The sequence below is a fragment of the Aotus nancymaae genome, unplaced genomic scaffold (genome assembly GCF_030222135.1).
Source record: "Aotus nancymaae isolate 86718 unplaced genomic scaffold, 86718_ANA_hifiasm-v0.15.2.pri h1tg000058l, whole genome shotgun sequence".
NCBI lineage: Eukaryota > Metazoa > Chordata > Mammalia > Primates > Aotidae > Aotus > Aotus nancymaae.
The window spans coordinates 43,345,580-43,369,927 of NW_026988472.1; the positions used below are offsets into that span (position 1 = coordinate 43,345,580).

At 37.7% G+C, this 24,348-nt stretch overlaps 1 protein-coding gene across 1 annotated transcript in view; it reads left to right on the top strand.

The window, feature by feature from the left end:
• The window catches only part of PIR (pirin), a 110,265-nt gene that overhangs the window by 9,999 nt on the left and 75,918 nt on the right, over positions 1 to 24,348 (top strand). Inside the window, exon 3 of the mRNA XM_012434732.2 lies at positions 3,031 to 3,123. Within this exon, the coding sequence (XP_012290155.2) occupies positions 3,031 to 3,123 (93 nt within the window). The remainder of the gene's footprint in view (positions 1 to 3,030; positions 3,124 to 24,348) is intronic.

Here is a 24,348-nt window from a genome sequence, read left to right on the forward strand (position 1 = left end):
ATCATGACCAAGTTTGGATTATCTGAAGAGAGCAAATTTGGTTTAATGTTAGAAAATCTATTTGTGTATTTTATTAATGTTAAGAGATTAAAGGAGAAAAAAATCATATAAGTATCTCAATACTGTGGAAAAAAACATTCAACAGAATTCAACATCCATTCATGTTTAAAAAACAACAGCTTTGTAAACTAGAAGTAGAAGGGAAACTCTTTAACCTTATGAAGGGAATCTACAAAACACCTGCATTAAACAAGCATATTACCAATGAAACTTTATAAAGCAATCTATGTAAAATCAGGGACAAGACAAGGATGTCTACCACCATCATTTCTACTCAAGACTGTTGTAGAGATGCTACTTGTAAAAATGCAAGAAAAAGAAATAGAAAATATAAGGATTGAAAATGAAAAAAAATCCCTTGTTATTTGCTAATGGATGTTGGTTGAAATATTACTACCAAATATTTACTCCTTCTCTATAATAGGATTTTACACTCCCATCCATTTTTAGGTACATTACCCATGAGACACATAGGGAGGGATTAAGTGCCCTCCTCTTTGACTTCGGGCTTGGCCATGTCACATGCTTTGACCAATGGGATGTGTTAATGTGATTGTGAATGGTTGACTTGACTTGCTTTTTGCTCCTGCCCTTGGCTATGGGAACATAATGCCCTCCATAGTGGCCACTGTTTCAGCTTGAGTCCCAGAGTGAGAAGATGTCAAAGCCAGCCAGGCCTATAAAAACCCAGAGAAACTGCAGTCTGCCATGGCTTTAATCCAATGCAAGACAAAAACATTCTTTTGTGAACTATTAAGCAAAAGTTTATTGATAAATACACTGATGATTTGAACATCTACAAAGAAAACCCAAAAGAAGCTACAGATGAATCATTCAAATTAATTAAGAGCTTAGCTGTGTTCAGAAATCGCCTAACATGTTTCTAATTTCCAACGGAAAACTGTTCAAAATATAATATATAAATGCTATTTGCAGAATTCCATTAAGAATATAAGTTAGCTAGAAAAATAATTTTTAAATATATGTAAACTCTTTTTGGAGAAAATTATAAATCCTTATTGAAATATGTTTAAAGACCTAAATAAATGGGGATAACCATGGTTATATTGAGGAAACATTGAGGAAAACTCAATATTATACAAATGTCGGTTCTTCACAAATTGATCCATAGATTAAAGCTAATTCCAATCAAATGTTCAAAATTTTTCTTCATAGGATTTGACAAATTTTCTAAAATTTATATAAAATAACATGGTCAAGAATAAGCAAGACAATCATAAACATATGTTGATGATAGCCAGATCTGTTTCTACCTCTCATTTGAGCTTGAGATTGATCTTTAGTTGCCTGCTAGCCTTTGCATAATATAATGTGCACTCAATTTTAATCGTTCTATTTATACAGATAACATTTATATGGATATCTCAAATTCAGTGTGACCTAAAATGAAGTCATCATAGCTACTTCAAGGCAGCTTCTTCTATTACGTTCTTTGAGTGCTGAATGGCCCAACCATCTTCCCAGACATCATAGTTAAAAATATGAAAGTCAGTTAATGCTCTTCCTTTTTGTCTCATAAATATCTACCCAGTCATTTAACCACTCTCCATCACTACCACCATTGCCTTGGTTCTGGCCTTTGCCTTTGTTCAGACTATTTGAGATAACCTAGATATTCTTTGTCTGCTGTCTTCCTTAACCAAACCATCTTCCACAGAGCGATCCTTCTAAATCTGATCATATCAAACTCTGATGAAAACGCCCATCACCTTCAGGATAAAACCCAAACTCCTTTAAGATTTGTCATCCATCATCTGCCCATGTGTCTCGTAATTCCATATGCATCTTTTGCTCCAACACAGTAGTTTCCCTTCAGTTCTTCAAGCATGCCAAGCTGTTTTTCTGCTCTTCTACCTGGAATATCCTTCTTTCTCCTTTTCTCCCATCTACTTAACTCAACTATATACTTCAAGACAGAGATTAAGTGCCATTTTTCTGATTTTCCTGAACTTCTCTGATCCCATCCCACTCTCATATGTGTAAAATTGTCTTCCTCCAAAGCATTTATCATCTTGTTGCAATAATTGATTTTCTAGTCTGTTCCCCTGTAAGATTGTGAATCTGTTTAGGATACAGGATACATCTTTTTGTACTTGATTATTTATATTTTGGATGATCATAAAATGTTTGTTCACTCTTTGTGCTTCTCATAAAATGTCAACTCTATAACATAATCCATGAATCCTTCTGTGTATGTGTGTATTAGTCTGTTTTCATGCTGCTGATAAAAACTGGGCAATTTACGAAAGAAAGGGGTTTAACTGGATTTACAGCTCCATGTGGCTGGGGAGGCCTCACATTCATGGTGGAAGGCAAGGAGGAGTAAGTAACTTCTTACATGGATGGCAGCAGGCAAAAAAAGAGAACTTGTGCCGAGAAACTCCCATTTTTATAACCCAACAGATCTTCGGAGGCCGAGGTGGGCGGATCACGAGGTCAAGAGATTGAGACCATCCTGGCCAACATGGTGAAACACCATCTCTACTAAAAATACAAAAATTAGCCGGACATGGTGGCATGCGCCTGTGGTCCCAGCTACTCAGGAGGCTGAGGCAGAAGAATTGCTTGAACCCAGGAAGCAGAGGTTGCAGTGAGCCAAGATTGCGCCACTGCACTCCAGCCTGGTGATAGAGCAAGACTCCGTCTCAAAAACAAAACAAAACAACAACAACAAAATAAAACCCTCAGATCTTGTGAGACCCATTCGCTATCACAAGAACAGCATGGGAAAGACCCACTCCCACGATTCAATCATCTTCCACCACGTTGCTCCCACAACACATGGGAATTATGGGAGCTAAAGATGAGATTTTGGGACATGGAACCAAAATATATCAGTGTGTATACGGAGTTCTTCCTGAAAGCAATTTTTGTCATAAAAAGGTGCTCGTTGGCTATGCTTACGGCTTAAAAGACATACCTAATCTGCAAATTTTATTTTTATTTCAGTTAAAAAATCTGGATCCGTTTTTACTGTTTGATGAATTTAAAGGAGGTAGACCAGGAGGATTTCCTGATCATCCACATCGAGGTTTTGAAACAGTAAGTACAATAATTTGACTGCAGAAGTGTGTATTTTGAAATATACCTCTTTCTTCTAATAGAAAATTCGATTTTAAAAGCAATAAGTAATAGGCTAATATTCATTTGTAAGTTACAGGCTATTTTACATTAGATATACTCAAATGTAAATATTTACCATTTTTAGTATTCTTTGAAATTATGCCACCAAAAACATTCCTATTTGAGCAGTTAATAAATTGGCTTATTAAAATATTTTTATAATGAAAATAATTTATTGGGAATATAATATTTGTGATTAACATACTTTTATGTAGAAAACCTGTTTCTAATCATGCCACTACCCTGCAGTCTGGGCAACAGAGTGAGACCCTCTCTCATAAAAAAAAAAAAAAAAAAGGAAAAGAATAACCTGTTCCTACACAAGAATGTTTGGATGTGTGTAACCTCCTGTAATATTATAAACTCCAAGATACAATCCAAGAACTATATGAATATTTATACTAACTTCTAAGGAATTATAGAATCAAGGGGCCTGAATTTAACAGCCTAAAAATTAGGATTTTAAGGACGTACATATACATTTACTAGTTTAATTGCAAGAGTTAGAGATTCTACTGAACACTTAATATTCAGTTTTAGGTAGATACAGATAATATTGTGGCACTTTCAAAGACTCTTTTTTTTTTTTCTTTCTCTGGCTACAGTCAACAGGGAAATTTCAAAGATTCTTATTGTCCACACACATATATTCTGTGGAAGTTCAGGGATACTTACTTCCTAGTTACAAAGTTTAGCCATCTACTCATGAGAACAACCTGTATTCGTAGGGAAAAGACCAGGGCTTGTTAAAAGCTTAGTGTGTTTGTTTGTAAAGCCAATTAGTGAATGAGTAAATATTTATTGAAGGCTGGTGACATGCAGGCGTTGGTGTAGGGTGATCTTTTGTATGTTAGGGTGTGTTGTGTATTGGGAAGTGTGGGCAGAAGGCAGAGGGAGGGAGCTAAAAAGGGTGAGGCATGATCCCTGCTTGCCTCCTATGCAGTCTAATTAAGGAGGTTAAAGATGTATGGGAAAGAGGCACCACCACAATGTAAAAGGAGAATGAACCAAGAAGTTTCTGGAAGTAGGATCAGGGTAGTTGGACTCTTTTCCCTTCCTCATTTAGCTATTCACCTTCCAGTTCCCTTCTCTGCTAACACATTGAAGGCACTATGGCTTGCTTTGCAGCAATAACGGAAGCCATTCCTTTCACCTACCCTACACTCATGCTGGATTCTGACCCTGTTCCTGGAAGACGTCTCCACTCTGTGCTCTTGCTTGAGCTGCTTCTTGTCCACTCCATTCCCATAGCTCCACTTACCACCTTACTAATCCTTCAAGGTCGTTTCAGATATCACCATCTCCATCAAGTTTTACAAAGAATCCCAAAAGGATGCACTTTCTCCCTCATTTTGTCCTCATCATATTATATTTTACCAGTCTCATGCACATGATGCCTTTTTAATGACCTTGATTGTATTCTATCTGTCTTGCATTAGAATTGAGGATTTCCTCAATCTCCCCTCACATACCCAAGAGGACCATAAATTGCTTCAGCTGAGATCATTCTCTGTGTTCTCTATGTGGAGCTACTCAGTAACTACTGCTTGAATTTAATTGGATAATAACAGAAATGGTATTTGTTGAAGACAATGAATATATTAAATAAAATGAATGATTAAAAATATTACTTTCATTTCCATTACGGAAAATGCTTTCTGTGTGGGGGTGGGGGGAATGTTTTATAAATTATAAGGTACTCAATTTTAAGCAACTCCCTGAAGGAGTGTAGCTGTAGAATATTGATGTTTGGCTCTTTTGATTAAGAATTTTCCGAGAGAGAGATCCAAGATGGCTGATCACTAGCAGCTCGGGCACGTAGCTCCCAGTGAAAGCGCAGAGAACGAGAGGACGCCACACTTTCAGACAAATATTTGTTGCTCACGGACCAGGAGATTCCCAGTGGAGGAGCCCCACGGGTTGCCAGAGCGACTCTTGTGGCCGGCGTGGCAGTTTTGCTGGTTCCTTAGCGTGCAGTTCTAGGTGCAGAGTCCGGAGATTCCCGGGCAGAAAAGCACCATCAATCTTAACACTGCTGTTTTGGCCGGCGCAGTGGATTGCTCAGATTTCGGTGCTGGGAATCAAAAGTTGGACGTCCGCTCAGAGACCCAGTTAGAAAGTCGGTAATTACAAAGACGACAGACGGATAAATATATAATGAAGTGAAGAAACCAGCCTAAAAAGGCAGAGAATACTCAAAATCAGAATGCCTCTCCCTCTACAGGGGATCGCAATTCCTCATCAGTAACGGAGCAAGGCTTAATAGATTACGAGTGTGTTCCAATAACAGAAGCAGGTTTCAAAATGTGGGTGATAAGAAACTTCCGTGAATTAAAAGAACTTGTTCTAACCCAATGCAAAGAAACTAAGAACCTTGAAAAAAGGTTTGACGAAATGCTAACGAGAATGGACAATTTAGAGAGGAATATAAGTGAATTGATGGAGCTGAAAAACACAACACAAGAACTTCGCAAAGCATGCACAAGTTTAAACAGTCGAATTGATCAAGCAGAGGAAAGGATATCAGAAGTCGAGAACCAGCTCAGTGAAATGAAACGAGAAGACAAGATTGGAGAAAAAAGGATAAAAAGGAATGAGCAAAGTCTCCAGGAAATATGGGACTATGTGAAAAGAGCTAATTTACGTTTGATAGGTGTACCTGAATGTGACGAAGAGAATGAATCCAAGTTGGAAAATACTCTTCAGGATATCATTCAGGAAAACTTTCCCAACCTAGCAAGGCAGGGTAATATTCAACTCCAGGTAATACAGAGAACACCACAAAGATATTCTTCAAGAAGACCAACCCCAAGGCACATAATCGCCAGATTTATTAGGGTTGAAATGAAGGAGAAAATACTAAGGGCAGCCAGAGAGAAAGGTCAGGTTACCCATAAAGGGAAACCTATCAGACTTACAGCAGATCTCTCAGCAGAAACCCTGCAAGCCAGAAAAGAGTGGGGACCAATATTTAATATCCTTAAAGAAAAGAACTTTCAACCCAGAATTTCATATCCCGCCAAACTAAGCTTTATGTGCGAAGGAAAAATTAAATCTTTTGTGAACAAACAAGTACTTAGAGACTTCACCACCACCAGGCCTGCTTTACAAGAGCTTCTGAAAGAAGCACTATACATATAAAGGAACAACCAGTATCAGCCTTTCTAAAAATATATCAAAAAGCAAAGAGCATTAACACAATGAAAAATGTACACCAACTAATGGGCAAAACAGCCAGCTAGCATCAAATGGCAGTATTAAACTTATATATATTCTAATTGGATAAAAAGCCAAAACCCATTGGTGTGCTGCATCCAGACCCATCTCACATGCAGCAATACACAAAGACTCAAAACAAAGAGAAGGAGGAAGATTTACCATCCAAACAGAGAGTAAAAATAAACTAATAAACGAAAAGCAGGAGATGCAATTCTCGCCTCTGATAAAGTAGACTTTAAAGCAACAAAGATCAAAAGAGGCGAGGAATGACATTACATAATGGCAAAAGGATCAATGCAACAAGAAGAGCTAACGATTCTATAGATCAACGAGATAGAAAATTAACAAGGATATTCAGAACTTGAACTCAGACCCGGAACAAGTAAACTTAATAAACATTTATAGAACTCTCCACTTCAAATACACAAAACATACATTACCACCTCACACCTATTCCAAAAGTGACTACATAATTGGAAGTAAATCACTCCTCAGTAATCGCATAGCATTTTGTAGGTTTAAATGAAATATTGGTTGGCTGCTTGTTTGTTATTTTCTTCCCTTATTCCTTTCTGTCTACATCATTAAGTATAATTATTGGTATAAAAGTGGTTTTCAATGCTCATTACTAAACTGCATTCTAGCCTGGGCAAGAAAGCAATACTCCTATTCTCTCTCTCTCTCTTTCTCTTCCTTTTTCTTCCTCTTCTTCATTCTTTTTTTTCTTTCTAAAAAAAAAAAAGAATTTTCCTTAAAACTGAAACTGTAATTATTTCTGAGTTCATTTACTTGGTAAAATTTATTTTTAATCCCCCAAATCAATACTTGTGGTGCTTTTGTGGTAATTTGTGGACATGTGTAGAGTGGCAAAAAATTTGAGCTGCCCAATGCATACATTCCCAGCTGAGGTTGAATGAAGCGATGCCCTTTTTCTCTTGTTTCACAAGAAAATGTCCTTTTCACAGTATATATAGTGTCCCTTTTTCCACATTTTTGTGCTTTACATGAGTAATTTCACTGTTTAAATGGCTCCCACGCACAATACACTAATGCTATCTAGTGTTCCTAAGTGTAAGAAAGCTGAGATATGGCTTACAGAGAAAATATGTGTATTAGATAAACTTGATTCAGGTATGAGTTGTAGCGCCGTTGGCCTAGAGTACAATGTTAGTTAATCAACAATATATGTTAAATAAGGTATCTTTAAAGAGAAATACACATAAAACAAAGTCATGTATTGACCAACTGAGCAAAATATTGTGACCAGAGGCTTGAAGGAACACAATCCTGTATTTATCCTAGGAGCAATGGTATAGTATTCTCTACTTCAGTGATCGTGGCAACTATATATGACATTTTTCTATAAAAACGATGAGAATCAACTCTATCAGTTTTCCCCAGGAGTGTAGGTAAGCCAGGGACTCAAGTGGTAAGCCATTATCTCTTAATGTGAGCTTTAAAAGCCTGAAATTTAAAGCCAGGCCCACTTGTCGTCTCTCATCACCTCCCTGGAGCATTTTCTAAATTATACAGGCTTGTAAATTTTGAAAATGCTGACTAGGGTAAAGAACAAATTTAGGATCACCTGTGGTATTAGTGCACCATCCAGAAATAGCTATTGTTTTTATTTTAATATATTTTCATTCAGTACTTTTATTCTGGTGCCATGCTATTTATGTTTTGCATCTTTTTGTTAACTTAGTATTATATCATAAGCATTTTAAAATATTGTTTAAAAAACGAATTTTAATGGCCTCATTAAGCATCTGCCATGATGGTTGTACCAACTGATATAACCACAGCGATGTGTACTGAAGGTTCCTGTTTGCCCTCAACATCACCAACATAAATGTATTTATTTGATTTTTCTTTCTTTCTTTCTTTCTTTATTTTTTTGAGATGGAGTCTCGCTGTTGTTACCCAGGCTGGAGTGCAATGGCGTGATCTCGGCTCACCGCAACCTCCGCCTCCTGGGTTCAGGCAATTCTCCTGCCTCAGCCTCCTGAGTAGCTGGGATTACAGGCACGCGCCACCATGCCCAGCTAATTTTTTTTTGTATTTTTAGTAGAGACGGGGTTTCACCATGTTGACCAGGATGGTCTCGATCTCTTTACCTCGTGATCCACCCGCCTCGGCCTCCCTATTTGATTTTTCTTACCTTTGCCATCTTGACAAGTGAAAAATAATGCTGTATGATAGTTTTAATTTATATTTCTCTTATTTGAGCGAGGTTGATTTTCTTATCATTTTAAAACATTCATTCACCATATATATTTAATATTCTTGGCTTATTTTTTTTCCTGCTGGGTTGCTGGTATTATTTTTATTGTTTTATGGAAGCTCGTCACATATTAAGGAAGTCAGACCATTTTCAGTGACAGGAATTGCAATAGTGGAAAGAGGGATTGGGCTTGTTTTATATGCCTGCAGAGATAAACCTTTGAATACAAAGCACAGATACAAAATAGAAGGAAGAACTTTGTAACAATTAGTTATGCAAAGATAGAATAACTGATACAAGCATGCACTGGAGCAATAAGGCATGCACTGAATGGTCACATAATTGATGGCTTATCAGGATCAAGGTCCTCAAAATAGTGATGTGCTGGAGCTCACATTTATTTATTTTTTTAATAAAAATGAAATTGTACTTTACTAACACATGAGTATAAAATGTAACTAATATACATATTTTGAGTGCACACTCACATTTATTTAAACTGTTAGTGATACATGATCAAAGAAATGTGGAGAAGATTATTCTATACAATTCTCATTATCTCAGGTGTGACCCATGAACCAGAAGTGTTATCATTTGTAGTCTCGGTCTCCACTTCAGAGCTCTGAATCAGAATCTACATTTCTACATCATCAAATGATTGACATACACATTAAAATGTGAGAAATGCTGGTCTAGATGATCTTCCAAATCAGAAATACGATTCTATGAGATAACTAAGAGAGAGAACCTGATTTTACTGGGTTAATGGCTAATCAATTTTTAAATTTAATTCTTTGGTTTGAATAGCTATATGTTTTCTATTAAAAATTTGCTTGAAAATTGAGAAGGCATGTTCTAGGGAAGAGGTACAGCTAGTGATCACAAGACAAAAGAGAAATGCATTCAGTTTTTCCTGCCAGGAGTTTGTGATCTGGGAAGGATTGTTTTTCAAAAGGCCTGAGTAGTAAAAGGTGAAATAATTTTGCAGTTTCCCTGTTTCTGGTCAGGCCTGATATTGTGGATTATTTAGGGCAACTTTATTATCAGAAACAAAGAATGATCTGAGACATGGGAATGTCCTGTTAAAGTTTAGCTCAAAAAAGGAGGTACTTATAGATGGGACACCGTTGATGAACCTCTCACCTACCCTGGGAAGAAACATGTCTTGTGCCTTTTGAAGTCATCCTTAAATGATAGCCTCTGGAGTTTCCAGGTTTTAGCACTGAAAGGCTCCTGTCCCCAGGAACTGCTCAGTCCTGAGCAAACTGAGATGATTAGTCACTCCTGTTTAATTAAATTTAAGAACTATTAAGAGGAAAGCATCCTGCTTGCTTTGCAAGGACCTTTTAGGATGGTCTTGTCTACTGTGTTCTCAATTAGGCTGAGAAGTGTTTTTAAAATTTTTTTCACTACAAGCCTCAGCAAGTTCTTTTTGTTCACGAGAACAACACCACCCTGTTTCCAAGGGTGTGCCCATCAGAAAAGCCACACTCATATTTACTGGTTGGTAACCGACAGCGTTTGCATGCAATGCCTGAACAATACCCAGGAGAGGAAGGGAAAGGTCCTGGTGATTCACACTTAAAACTTATGACCGGATTGAAACCTCCCATCTCTCACACAGCCTGTTTTTTTTTTTTCTAGCTTGCTGTGTACCACTTTCAAAAGCAAACCATACCATCAAGGCTGGGGGAAAAAAAGGCTTGATTAAATTAAACATCCATTTTGGAAAACCAGGAAAGGATACTTTTTCAATACCATAAAGACTCTCTATTGTCCAGGGAGCGTCTTTTGTTATATTTAACACTGAGATCTTAGCTATATTCCTAGAAATATGAGAAAGAAGACAAGACTGTCTACCAGAACCATCACAGTTTAATATGGTTCTGGAAACTTTGAAGCTATTAATAAGTAAGAGTTACAGCTGTTGGAAAGGAGGAGAAAAATTATTTGTAGGTAATAAAATAATAATAAAACTCACAGTGCCTGAATGTGGCTTTGATTGGTTATATGATTGGAGGAGGGAGGAGGGCTCAGGATTTGTCCTGAAGTTGTGATTACAGTGAAGCTCATAAATCTTAGCATATATATTCATTTGGGATGATTTGAGAGTGAAAGTAACAGATATAAGAAGGAAGCTGAAGCCATTTCCATTCTCAAGACACCTCTTGGCACCACTGTACCAAGAATGTCAACCAAAACCTATTGGTAGATACTTGGATGTAAAATAACTATGTAAAAATCAATAATTCTCCTGCTTAAAGGCAATAATCAGATATAATGGGGGTGTTAAAGAGAACTAAATATGGCCTGAGAAGGACTCTGTACTTCTATATTTGAGTGAAGCCATAACCTAACTTAATAGATAGACAAGATTGAAGGCCTAACTTAGGAGTATGTGCCTATAACAATAGCTGAGTCTTGGCTAATCCTAGCCACCATACTTCAACCACTCATACACTGCTGGGTGTTCGGGACAAATGCTTGTTTGAACCAATCCAGCTGTTTCTGTACCTCACTTCCGATTTCTGTACGTCACTTTCCTTCTGTTGTCTATAAATTTGTTCTGACCACGGGACATCCCTGGAGTCTCTCTGAATCTGCTGTGACTCTGGGTGCTGCCAGATCTGCTAATCATTTTTTTTCTTGGTCCGTTAAACTCTGTTAAATTTAATTTGTCTGAAGTTTTCTTTCAACAGGGGAAAGCATCGTACTCATAATGACGGTAAGAACCCAATATAATTCCCTAGAAAAAAGTTTTTCTCCTTTAACCCGGTAATCCTACTTCTATGAATCTAATTATTTCTGGGAAAACACTAAAGTAAGAAGAAAGGCTTATTATCAAATATTTATTCTGGTACAGTTTAAAAAAAAGTATTCAAAATAGTAGAGGAATAATTATGTATCTAGAAATTATAAGAAAATCGTGATATATTCGAAAGATGGAATGTTATGCAGCATTATCTATAAAGACAAATATTGTAGCCAATTTAAATATTCATCAATCATGAACTGTTTAGATTGGGGTTTTTTCAACCTCCACAACTAGTGACTTTTTGGGTGCATAATTCTTTGCTATGGGGGGCTGTTCCATGCATTGCAGGATGTTTAGCAGCGTCCTTGGCCTCTACCACCTAGGTACCAATTGCATCTTCCTACACCCAGTTGTGACAATAAAAAAATGTCTCCAGACATCGTCAACTGTCCTCTGGGGGTGTGAGAGAGGGCAAAATTATCCCTGGCTGAGAACCAATAGTTTAAATATATGTGTCCAATAGCATGGCTTACTGTGTAGTCATTAAAGAGAATGACATGGCTTGATAGGTCCTAATATAGAAAAATCTTGATGATATTTGGAAAGTGACAGAGGCAAGGTGCAGAATTGTTGTGGCATAGTATAGGATTTATATAAAAAGCAAAAACTATACCTTTTTTCTTTTTTAAATGGCTTATTACCAAGTTTATTGTGGGAAAGATGGATTATTGTAATGAATGATTATTTCTACAGACCACCCTGATGCAAATAAAATACATGTTATAGGACCAAAGGAAGATGGTGTTTAGAGAGAAAATGAACACATGATAACAGGTACAAATATGTATTTACAAAGCTTTTTAAAAAGTAGTGGTTGTTAGGTACGGTGGCTCACGCCTGTAATCCCAGCACTTTGGGAGGCCGAGGCAGGTGAATCATGAGGTCAGGAGATCAAGACCATCCTGGCTAACACAGTGAAACTCCATTTCTACTAAAAATACAAAAAATTAGCTGGGCATGGTGGCACGTGCCCATAGTCCCAGCTACTCGGGAGACTGAGGCAGGAGAATCGCTTGAACCTGGGAGGCAGAGGTTGCAGTGAGCTGAGATTGTGCCACTGCACTCCAGCCTGGGTGACAAAGCGAGGCTCCATCTCCAAAAAAAAGAGTAGTGGTTTATAGTATATTTATAGGATTGTACAATCATCACTGCTGATACCAGAACACTTTCATCAGCCCAGAAAGTAAACCTGAACTCATTATCAGTCATTTCTCATTCTTCTTTCCTCCAGCTCCTAGGAAACACACTTTCTGTCTCTATTTATTTGTCTATTCTGACTATTTCATATAAAAGGAATGATATGGTATATGGCCTTTTGTGTTTGGTCTCTTTCACTTAGCATAATGTTTTCAAGGTTCATTCAGTTTGTAGCATAAATATTTCTTTATATGCCTGCCTAATATTCTATTGTATGGTTAGACCACATTTTGTTATCCAATCATCCATTGGTGGACACTGGGGTTGTTTCCATTTACACCTTTATTCATGGACTTGCCTGGATTATCTCCGAAAGGACCCTCAAGAAACTCGTAATGTGACCTCTAGGGAAGGTTAGTGGGTGACAAGGGAAAGTTGTGGACAAGATCGTTGGTTTTCACTGAACCCTTTTTTTTCTCTTTGTACCTTTAGAATATTTAGTTGTATTTGTTAATTATTTAAGAAATTCATGTGTTCAAAATTCCTTCTTTGCACACCAGCCATTCAGATATTTAAAGACACACCGTGCTCTCGTGGTTAGTGAAGGACATGATAATCAGTTGTTCTCCAGGAACTCTTACTGGGGCCTCCTACTTGGGTTTGCTCTCTCCAGATAAAATGGACCTTACCTATGTTCTATTCCTGTCAACCAGATAAGCTAATAATATATGCCAATGTGTAACGGGGATGAGAACTTTCTCTAAAAAAATTTGTGCACCATTAGAGAGGCCCATGAGATTTAAGAGTGCCTTAAATCAAAAGCATAACTCTCTCCTCCACAACACATTCCCTAGCTGAAAGGAAATTAAAATAGTGAGTGCACTCCTGAGTTTGGAAGTGGAGGCAGAGGACTTTCAATTTACATGAAAGTTAGAAAATAATTAAGGAGGAACAAGATGGGGATAGTTGAAGAAGTTTCATGTTTTGAGGCAGAAGCTATCCCTTCTAACAGAAGCGTCTGGGAGGGCTTCAGGGAAAATGTGGCCATTTAGTAAGGCCTTAACCAATAAGTAAGATTGGACTCTCTGGATAGTGGAGGTAAAGGTGAAAGACGGTGTGGGGATATAGTAGAAACAGTGAGTAGTCTAATTCGGCTTGCAAATGGGATCTGGAAGGGTGGGAGGTGGGGGTGGGGATGCTGTAGGGTCTAAAGTTTTAGGATGGGCCATTATTGGGGAAGTACTTCAAAGCCCAAGGTTGATCTCTAGCTATGAACCAAGGGACAATATTTCACATCCTGAAACTGTCAACTTACAATCACATTAAAGTAAAACCATTTTTAGCCTCAAAGTTCTGCTTTTTGTAGAGTGCTGTCTATGTCAATGGTTCTCAACAGGAGGTGATTTGTCCATCTGGGTCATATGGCAATTTCTACACTTGCTGTTAGCCGAAAGCCCAAGAAGCTACTCATTTGGCAATTTCTGTAGTCATTTCTGAGTGTCACAACTAGGGAGTGCTACTGCCATCTAGTGGGTAAAGGCCAGGGATGCTGCCAAACATCCTGCAGTGCACAGGACAGTTCCCTCAGCAAAGAATTAAAGCCTGGTCTGTGTTAACAAGCATAGGTCATAAGAGGGAGGGTAGAAATTTAACTGAAATATTCTTTGAAAGTAGTCCAAATAAATTCCCAATAAATTTCCCTGTACACCCCACCCACACCACATTGCAATTACAAACAAAAACCATTTATGTCTTAAAGGCTACATTCCAAGAGTTTTTAAGTAGAAAAATTGAGTGGGGTTGTGGGGAGGCATGGTGGCTCATGCCTGTAATCCCAGCACTTTGGGAAGCCAAGGTGGGGAGGACCACCTGAGGTCAGGAGTTCGAGACCAGCCTGGCCAACGTGGTGAAACCCCGTCTCTACTAAAAATACAAAAAATTAGGTGGATGTGGTGGTGGGTGCCTGTAATCCCAGATACTCAGGAGGCTCGGGCAAGAGAATCTCTTGAACTCGGGAGATGGAAGTTGCAGTGAGCTGAGGTCGCACCATTGCACTCCAGCCTGGGTAACAAGAGCGAAACCTTGTCTAAAAAAAAAAAAAAAAATTGAGTCAGGGGAGATGTAACAAAGACTATAAGCCAATCACTAAAACATTATTTTATGTCACCAAATATAAAATAAGGCTTTTCAAGTGAAATGAAAAATAAGTCTAAAATAAATTGACATAGATCATTATATGATAAAAAAAACTTCATGCAAATCATCAACACTACTAAGAAAGCTATTTCAGAGTCATCCAATCAATAGACTCTTAGAATCACAGGCCTGACCACACAGGATTAAACTTGAAGGAAATTTGCCAGGCAATAATATTAATTACTGATTTATGAGAAGCTTCATCTGTTGATACATTATCTCTAAGCCTCACAACAACCTTGAAAAGTAAGAATTGTTATCCCCCATTTTACAGATGAGGAAACTAAGGCTCAGGGAGGCGGTGACTTGTGAAGTTCACACAGGCCATACAGAGCAATATTTGGTGGGCCCATCTGATCCCAGGTCCACACTTGTCCACTCTTCTTTGCTACAACTCCTTCTGGAACGAAGTTCCCTTGCTATATATGTGATATTTTCTCAATACGTTGGCACATTCAGATGATTAAAAGATTTTTAATACCATTAGAAATGAGACTGTACAGGTGACATCAATCATAAACTATGAATAAACACGCCATACTCCTGCCACTCACTTACTGTGGGACCTATGCTTTCGTGGTCCAGGGATCTGAATTTTCCTACCTGTAAGCACAAAATAGTGGTCTCGCTTATCCTTTAAACTTTCAGTAAAATGAGGAAATGGATTAGGTTGATTGTACCTGGCTGTTTAAGGGCAATCATTTAACTTACTATAAAGGGCAATCATTAACTATAGCTGCACACTGTTCATGATCTAGTAGTAACATAATAATTAACAAATTCATGTTCTGAATTGCTTATGACTTGCTACAACCTAATTTTCCCCTCTTTCCATATACCTTTTCTCATCACCTTAAATTTCTCCTCCAAATTTCATCTTTTTAAGACCCACTTGGGAGGATTCCTCCTCCACGAATTACTCCCTCATTCCTCTCGATTCTTTGTCACAATTAATCTTTCTTCTGTGTTTCCACTGGATTTGCTTGTACTTCTCTTTATCTTCCATTTCGCTTGTCTGCAAATTTTAGTGGTTTATCTTCTCTAGAGTGGTAGCTCTCTGAAGGTAAGGAAGCAATGACCACTGTGTTCCTTCTGGGTGATTCCTGACTTCCTGTTTGTGAGTTTGTGATGACATTTTATCTTGAGTGGGCCAGAATGAAAGAAAGAAAGAAAAAGAAAGGGAGAGGGGAATGATTAGCAAAGTAGTGGGCCTTTCCTAGAGATAAATTTATTTTATTTAAAAGATTGTTCTTTATTCAGAATTGCTATTCTCCCTTGGTTTGGTTATTAGAATGCCGTTTCTTTTATGAAATGATGACCATAATAGATGACTTTTCCCTTTCACAATCTGAGTTTAAAAGTTGGCACCACCACTCACCATTGAGGAGTATTCTATAAAATACTTCACCAGTACTCTTCAAAGTTATCAAGCTTATGAAAAACAAGGAAAGAGTGAGAAACTGTCACAAATGGAAGAAAACAAGGAGACATGATGACATGGATCCAGGACCAAAATTGGATATTCATAGAAAAACTGGTGAAAGCCACATAAGTGATATACTTTAGTGAATGGCAATGTATCTACATTGGTTTCTTAGTCTTGGCAAATGTTCCAAGGTTATGTAATATGTTAATGCAGCAGAAGCTGGGTGGACTCTCCATACTATCTTTACAATTGTTATGTAAGCTTAAAAATTACTCCAAAATTTAATGTTTATTTTAAAAAGACTAAGGAAGATAAAACATTGGCATCCCTCTCTCAGATCTCCTTATTATAAAATGTTTTATTGCTTCTTGATGTCCAAAACCCTGGGGCCTGGGGCCCAGTAATATCAAGTACAACGATCACATTCACTAAAAGTTTGAGAAATTAAATTTACAGTGAATTGAATCAGGGAATCATAATAATAATGTACCCATAACAAGGTATCAGCTGCTTAATGAAATTTTAACAAAATATTAAAAGGAAAATTGACATGAGTCTCTCAGATCTATCCGTCTGTAAGACCCCTGTGAGTCCTAAACCTGCCTAAGACCATATGTGCAAACAGGTGTTTTCAGGCACTTCATTCTTAGGTGTCTGCCTTAACAACTTTTAACTGGAGACTGTACTGAGCAGAAGAACTTCCCCGTATACCACAACATAGTGATCCCTTAATGACTACATGACAGCCTGCCACAGTGACACACAGTCTTTAAGCAGAGAAGCCATGCATGTACTACAAGACATATTTAGTAATCAGTGGATCTATTGGCAAAACATCTGGTTTGGTGAGGTTTGATTTTAGGAAAAGAATGAGCATACATAATTTGTGTCAGCAGAGGGCTCTCTTAAGCAACAATAGTTCTGACTACCCATTTTTCTCCCTTGGGTACAGAGAGAACACTTTGGTATGTGGAAATTTGGGTAGTTATGGAAGTTAGCAAGCCATTCCCTTCAGGCCCCTTCAGCATAACATGGAAATTAAAACAATGGAAATGAACATCTTGAGCACCGTTTACCAGATGTAGGTGGTGCCAGTTAAGAAGTTGGGCTGCTGATTACATGGGAACCCAGGGGTACCTTGTCGGAAGAGATTCCTTAAAACGTTTATTCCTGATCTGGGTTTGAAGGAGAAGGGGCATTCCTAGTCCTGGGGTTTTAGAAGCAGCTGGAAGTTTCTGAGGGAGTTTGCAATTCAGCTCTCTTGAGTAGCTAGGTTTGGGAATATGATTATCATGAACCTTGATGTCCATGTCAGAAATTTCAATCAGAGTGAAAGAAAAAAATAGGTTTGGGAGACTTGAGAATGGGAACAACATAAAAAAAGAGACAAATAAGTCAGTTGTTCTTTTCTTTGTAGTTAGATGTCAGGTAGAACTCTTTGATATCCACACCAAAGAAGGATTTAATGATCAACTCATCTCAGGATCCTGTGGCTTTGGGATCTTCCATAAACCTCCTCCCTTCACTCAGAAATTATGAGGCCTATTTTCAGCTTTGTGTGTATTAGCAGTAGGACCCTTTCTTTGCCTGAGATAGCCAGTTTGCCTGAAGCCATTGAAGTTGGCAAAGTCCTCCTGTTACCTGTGTGAAATCCCTGCAGTTCTGGTTCCTATTGCAATTGTCATGGGATTTCTCCTCTGAGACAAGCCCTGTTCTCCCAGCACGAACATGATGGACAATATGCCATCAGCATTTGTGAGGCAGCATGGGGGTCGGGGGTGAAAATAGTTTTATTCTCAGGGACAGAAAATGTTGGTTTAGATCCTTGTTCTGCTATTATTAACGGTAACCTTAATCTCACTAAGCCATGATGTTTTCATCAATAATGTATAGGTGACCACATATTTCCAGGATCAGAAGCTTTGTAAATGTTGAAATGCTATGCAAATGTAAGATGCTATTCATTCATCCATCTGATTGATCAATTCATTCATTCATTCAACAAATCTTCAGTACCAGCTGTATGGTAGGCACCATTGTAGCCAAGTTAAAAAAGTCCCTGTCTTCATGGGGCTTACATTCTCTTAATGAAGACAGATAATAAATGAATAACGAATCATTACATAATATAGTGTCCCATAGTGGAAAAGCTAGGAAGAAGAAACAAACCATGGTGGGAGGATAAAGAATTGACTGATAAACTAGACCAGATGGGCTGGTTGGACATGGCCTTTCTTAGGCAGTAACATTTGAATAGAGGCCTGAGTGAAGTGAGGAGGTGAACCATGAGACTGTTGGGGGGCGGGGAGCTATTCCAAGAAGGATGAGTGAGGATCCATGAATGGGATCTCTGCCCATGGAGTTGTGGTGGCTGTGCCAATTCTAGAGCTTCGTCGACACCTGTTAATGGCCAGGCACCTTGCGTACATTACTCACTTAGTCCTTACCACACTCGGAGGGCTCGCCTCCCAGGTCTGTTCTGTACATGAAGAGACTGAGCCTCCAAGAAGTGAAGGAACTTCACCCTGAATACCAAACCTGGTAAATGGCAAACCCAAGGTTTGCACCACAGCCCCAGAGCTTGAGTAGTTTTTGGAGACAGGGCCACACCTTCAGGGGACAGAGCGGAGGGAATCTCGGAAGCACTGGTGTTTCTGCAGGGAGGTGGCAGAGAAATGTCAAGGCAGGACCTGGTAGAGCTTTCCAGTACTTGGATTCGTCCATTGGACGAATACCTGAACCGTGTTGGTTATCTTTTCCTTTTTGTTAAAACCACCTTTTGGAACTTGTAAAAGTGCTTGTGTGGGGTTGGGATTGGATGAGTCAGTTTAGTGGGATGATTTTGTAAAATAACTTGAGTCCTTAATTGTATGGATTCAAACATCCTTGAAGACCAGTTAGCAGCTTCTATTATGCAGTATGTTCCTTGCTGGCATCTCTCATCAGCCGTGACCTCAACTCATGTTTTGTTTTGTTCTGTTTTCCTCTTTTTCCTACCAAGCCACTAGTAGACAAAAATAAAAAATAAAAAAGCCACCATTTTAAAGCAAATGGAAATTAAAGGAAAACATAGTTTTCCCTATAATATAAACGTTTTGCTTCAAAGAAGAGACCTTGCATCTGATTCCCGAACACTGAATGAGGTACTACTCAGACTCTGCCTTCTCAATACCAGTCAGAAACAACAAACTATATTATCTCTTGTGTTGTAATTGTTCAGAATTAATTTATAGCTCCTCGAGGTACACCTTTCCTAAACTTCACATGGCAAGTGACACTTTTCTTTCATCACTATTGTGTGTTTTGTCCTTCTGCCCCCAGACACAAACACACAAGGAAATAAGAACTGACAAGGAAGCAAAAGTATTTAGTAAAGACCCATGGAAAGAACTAGAAGGAGGAAAGGAGGAAGCAGGGCAAAGAAGCACGTCAAGTGCTTTAAGAAAACACCTGTTTCAGATTACAAATTTCTTACTTAATTAGACACATGCAACTCTTGAGTTTAAACATAACACTCACAATTTGTCAGCCACCCACGGCAATTCTCCAGGTGTTTGTGATTATGTAATGTCCTAAAAAATCATCTGGATTGTGTCAACTCTCAGAAGTACTGCTTCAGTTTTTAAAAAACTCCTCTGCAGACATTAATTTATATGTGAAGTCTCAGTCTAGCATTTATACTACTTAGCAAAAAAACAAATAAAAGATTTGTGGTTTCCTTGGTTTCTGATTTTTCCCCCTAAAGGCTGAAAGTATGGTTTTTGTTTTTGTTTTTGTTTTTGTTTTTTGCTTTAAGTAGTAAAAGGTAGCATTTTGTATTCAATAAAACTTCATTGACCAGATTTCTCTAATTCAGGTTTTATGATATTTAGCATAGGAGCAATGAGGTTTAATTGTATAACCAGGGAAAGGAACATCCACACTGCAAAAGTAGAGGAAAGGGGGGATAACTGTTTACTGAATCTTTTAAAAAAGTGTTGAAATTGCTTCCTAAAATCAAATTTGGAAAAAAAAAATCTTGGTTCCCACTTAGATTTTCATCTTCAAATGAGTCATACTCACCACAATTTACTTTTTAAAGTTGCTTGACATATTTTTAGACAATTAGCAACCTGAAAGCCCTGAGACTTGGATAATTGAAAAATATTTGGGGATGGAAAAGAATATGATTTGAAAGGGACTCCTTTGAGAACCCAAAGGGGAGCTTCAACTCAAACAATGGAGATTGCCTTTCTCATGCAATTATCTTAATTCAAAATGCATGTGCAGCAGGAAAAGCAAAGCAATTCTAGACACTACCCCTTACAGTTTGGCTGATTGTTTGAAATCTGGAAGCTTTTGTTTGTCGCCTTACATTTTTAAGCTTTGTATTAGATCCTAAATGCTTTGTTCCTATTCTGACATAAGCGCTGTCTGTAAAAATTGCAGGTTTTTTCCGCACAGTAACACATGTGAAAGTTGGAGCTGCATTGTCCTACATGTAATATGGAGTTACTCTTCTGATTCTTACTGTTTTCCCTTGGGTCTCACTGCCTTTCTATCCAGCTCCAGCCACTTAAGCAGGGAACAAGATATTCATCAGCGTCTGTGTAAAAATAAACTATCCCACTTACTTTCACCCACCGATTAGCAGCAGCATCTTTGTTTTTTTCCAAAATAAAAAAAGTCGTTTCCATTGCATGAAAGTTAATTATTGCATAAAATTCAAACTAATGGAAAAGTGGAAAGAAGCATGTCTGAAATTCTACTATCCGGAGATGACCACTGTTCACATTATGATGTATGTTCATCCAGGTTGTTTCCATTATATAAAAGACAGTTAATTATTGCAGAAAATTCAAACTATTGGAAAAGTGGAAAGAAGCATAGCTGAAATTCTACTATCTGGAAGATGACTACTGTTCACATCGTGATGTATGTTCATCCGGGCACCTCCATGCATACTAACACAACTGGATATAATTTTATTTAAATGAGTCCATTTAAATACATTGTTTCATTTGTCCCCTTTAAACAGAATTGCTGTTCTGTAATCTGCTTTTTCAATTAATAATCTTTCATTTTATTCTGTGTCAATAAGTAAAGATCTAGATCACTTTTTAACAGTTGCATAATATTCTCTTATATGGCTACTCCGTAATATAGTTGGTGCTACTTATTAACCCGTCATCCAGAATGTCCCTGTCTTTTACTATTACAGTACATGTTGCAGAGAATAGAATTGTGCAGAAAACCTTGTATTTTTGTCTCCTTAGATTTAAATCTCAGAAGTACTATTTGCATTTAAATCCTTCATCCATTTGGAATATGTTTTTGTATATAGTGGGGGATTACTGTCTTTTCTCATATGGTCATTTGTTGCAACATCATTCACTGGAAAATACATCCTTGCCCCACTGGTTTGAAATTGCTACTATCATATATTCATTTCCCATACAAATGGGTCTCTCCTATCCCTGTGCCAATGTTGCATTGTGGCTAGTACCATAGCAAGTTCCCAGATGGGGGTATTAGACTTCAAACCTAGAACCTCCAACTTTTGTAGCCATCTGCCTGTGACCTGCTGGGGTAAAGGTCCTGCCTAGGTTATTCTGTTCACAGTACACCTCAGTGATACTGTTCTGCAGGATGAAACATGGACAGTCCTCATGACAGCCAACCCTGATTTGCACTGTATTAAGTGCTCTATAAATATTTTGTTTCAAGAACTGGCATCCAATAAAGTTAGCTTAGGAAGAGTTTATTATAAATCTATAACATAAAATGTCAACAACATGACAGTAGCAAGGCTTTTACTGCTTTTAGTTTAGGTATTAGGAGGCATAATAAATAATCTCTTGTTCTCCCAGACTGAATTCTCAACCAATTGAGAAAATAAAGGAGTAAGAAAGATGGCAGACAAAAATACCTTTATTTCTGATAAAGCTGATATTGGAGAAGGTGGCTTATATCTGCAGGCAGGTGGGCTTCTGAATAGTGCACCTGAAAATAAGGCGGACTTACTCAGATCTCACCATCTGTGCTAGACCCCTATAGGCTACCACCACAGGTGCTAGTCCTCTCATAAAGGCAAAGAGAGAAAGAGGATACTTGCTTTCTATGGATAGGCTGACTCTCAGGAGGGAGAGAGGAGGGGGCTCGGCTCTGCAAACTCAATTTCTACTTTCAAATCTACCAATCCTACTTACTATATGTCTTCCTCGTGAGAATATAAGCTTCATGAAGACAAGTACTGTATTTGTCTTCTCCACTTTTTTAACTCCCAGCACAGTACTTAGGACATTATAGGACGTCAGTGAGTATTTGTTCAATGAATGTTGTTGGCGCACTTACCTACTCAATATATTATTTTAAAATTATTGTATCACAGGTTTTATATCTGTGAATTGATATCTTATTATTATGTCCTAAATACACAAAAGTATAGGGCAAATTAATAACCATTGCCATTTATGATTTTTAAAACAACTTTTGGAATTTTCGTATAAAAAAAGACTAGTTAGTTCTACTTTTTATGCCTTAGGATAAAGCAAAAATATATACTACAAAAACAATCTGGTTTTGACATATTCGATGAGTGCTTGTATAGAGGAAATAACAATTTTGTTCGTGTAAAACAGCCATATCTGATGTATATGCTGAGAACCTCATAAATATTTCTCTGCTCTTGCCTCCTGGGCATTTTCTTTTGTTTTTCTTTCTTCTTTAAATCTTATATTTCCACTCTGTTTGTGTGTGTGTGTTTGTGTGTGTGTGTGGATTTAGAGACTTTTTGGTTAAAAGCATTACTTATTCTTTTTAAGTACTGATTTAAATTGGTATATTTGGTTGAATATATTTGAGTGAAAATTAGGTCTGGCTGCATAATTACAAGAGATGTTGGGATTATAGTCAAAGACTACATTTTTTGGTTCACTCATTTAATAATGGTTAATAAAATTTTAAAGTAAAATATCCAAGACTAAAAAGGATAAACACATTGTTTTGAAGAAAACATTTAGATAGCTAATGTACAAAAATTCATCCAATAATGATAATGTAAATGTGAGAACTTATTGCCCTTAAGCTTAAGTTGGGGAGCCACACGTGGTTTGCAGATAAATGTGGTTTTGCACATGCCTTTCAGAACTGTTTAGGCTGATTGGTATTTCTTGCAGGAGTTACAGATAAATTTTCCCAAATGCGTACAAAATGGATGTTGAATCCAAATAGATTATACAAAAAGAGCCCATGTCCTGACACACAACATTTTAAGCTTTAAGTGCTAAATTATATATTTCAAATAACAATGTTACCATGTGCGTGAGGTAATTTAAAATTCTTGCAAATTATTTGGTATCTTTTAATCTTTATTTGCTAGAGTAATCACAATAGCCTTAAAATGAGAATTTTAGAGTTCCTTGATTTTTCCCTTTAGTAGAATAATAAAATGAGAAGGGTTTAATTTTCTTCTGCTTTTTAGAGTTGATATGAGTCTTGTTCTACCAAAATGTACTGTGATTGCAGAAAGTCCTGGGAAGATTTTTCTATCCACACAAAATGCCTACCATAGTTGACTACTGATTTTCAAATTCATTCTATCTAAATCCGTGCTGTCAAATAGAATTTTCTGTAAAGATGGAAATGTTCTATAATCTACACTATCCTATATGGTAGCCATTAGTTAGATGGGGCTTTTGAGCATCCAAAATGTGGCAGGTGCACCTGAGGTGCTAAATTTTAAACTTTATTAATTTTTTTGTTTATTTGTTTGTTTTGAGATGAAGTCTTGCTCTTATAGCCCAGTCTGGAGTGCAATGGCGCAATCTTGGCTCACTGCAACCTCCACCTCCAGGGTTCAAGCGATTCTCCTGCCTCAGCCTTCTGAGTAACTGGGATTACAGGCGCCTACAACCACGCCTGGCTAATTTTTTTGTATTTTTAGTAGAGACAGGGTTTCACCATGTTGGCCAGGCTGGTCTTGAACTCCTGACCTCAGGCGATCTGCCTGCTTCAGCCTCCCAAAGTGCTGGGATTACAGGTATAAGCCACCGTGCCCAGCCAATTTTATTTAATTTTAATTAATTTAAACTTAAATAGCTACATGTGGCTACTCTATTGGACAGCATAGAATGTCTTTCCACTTTTAGA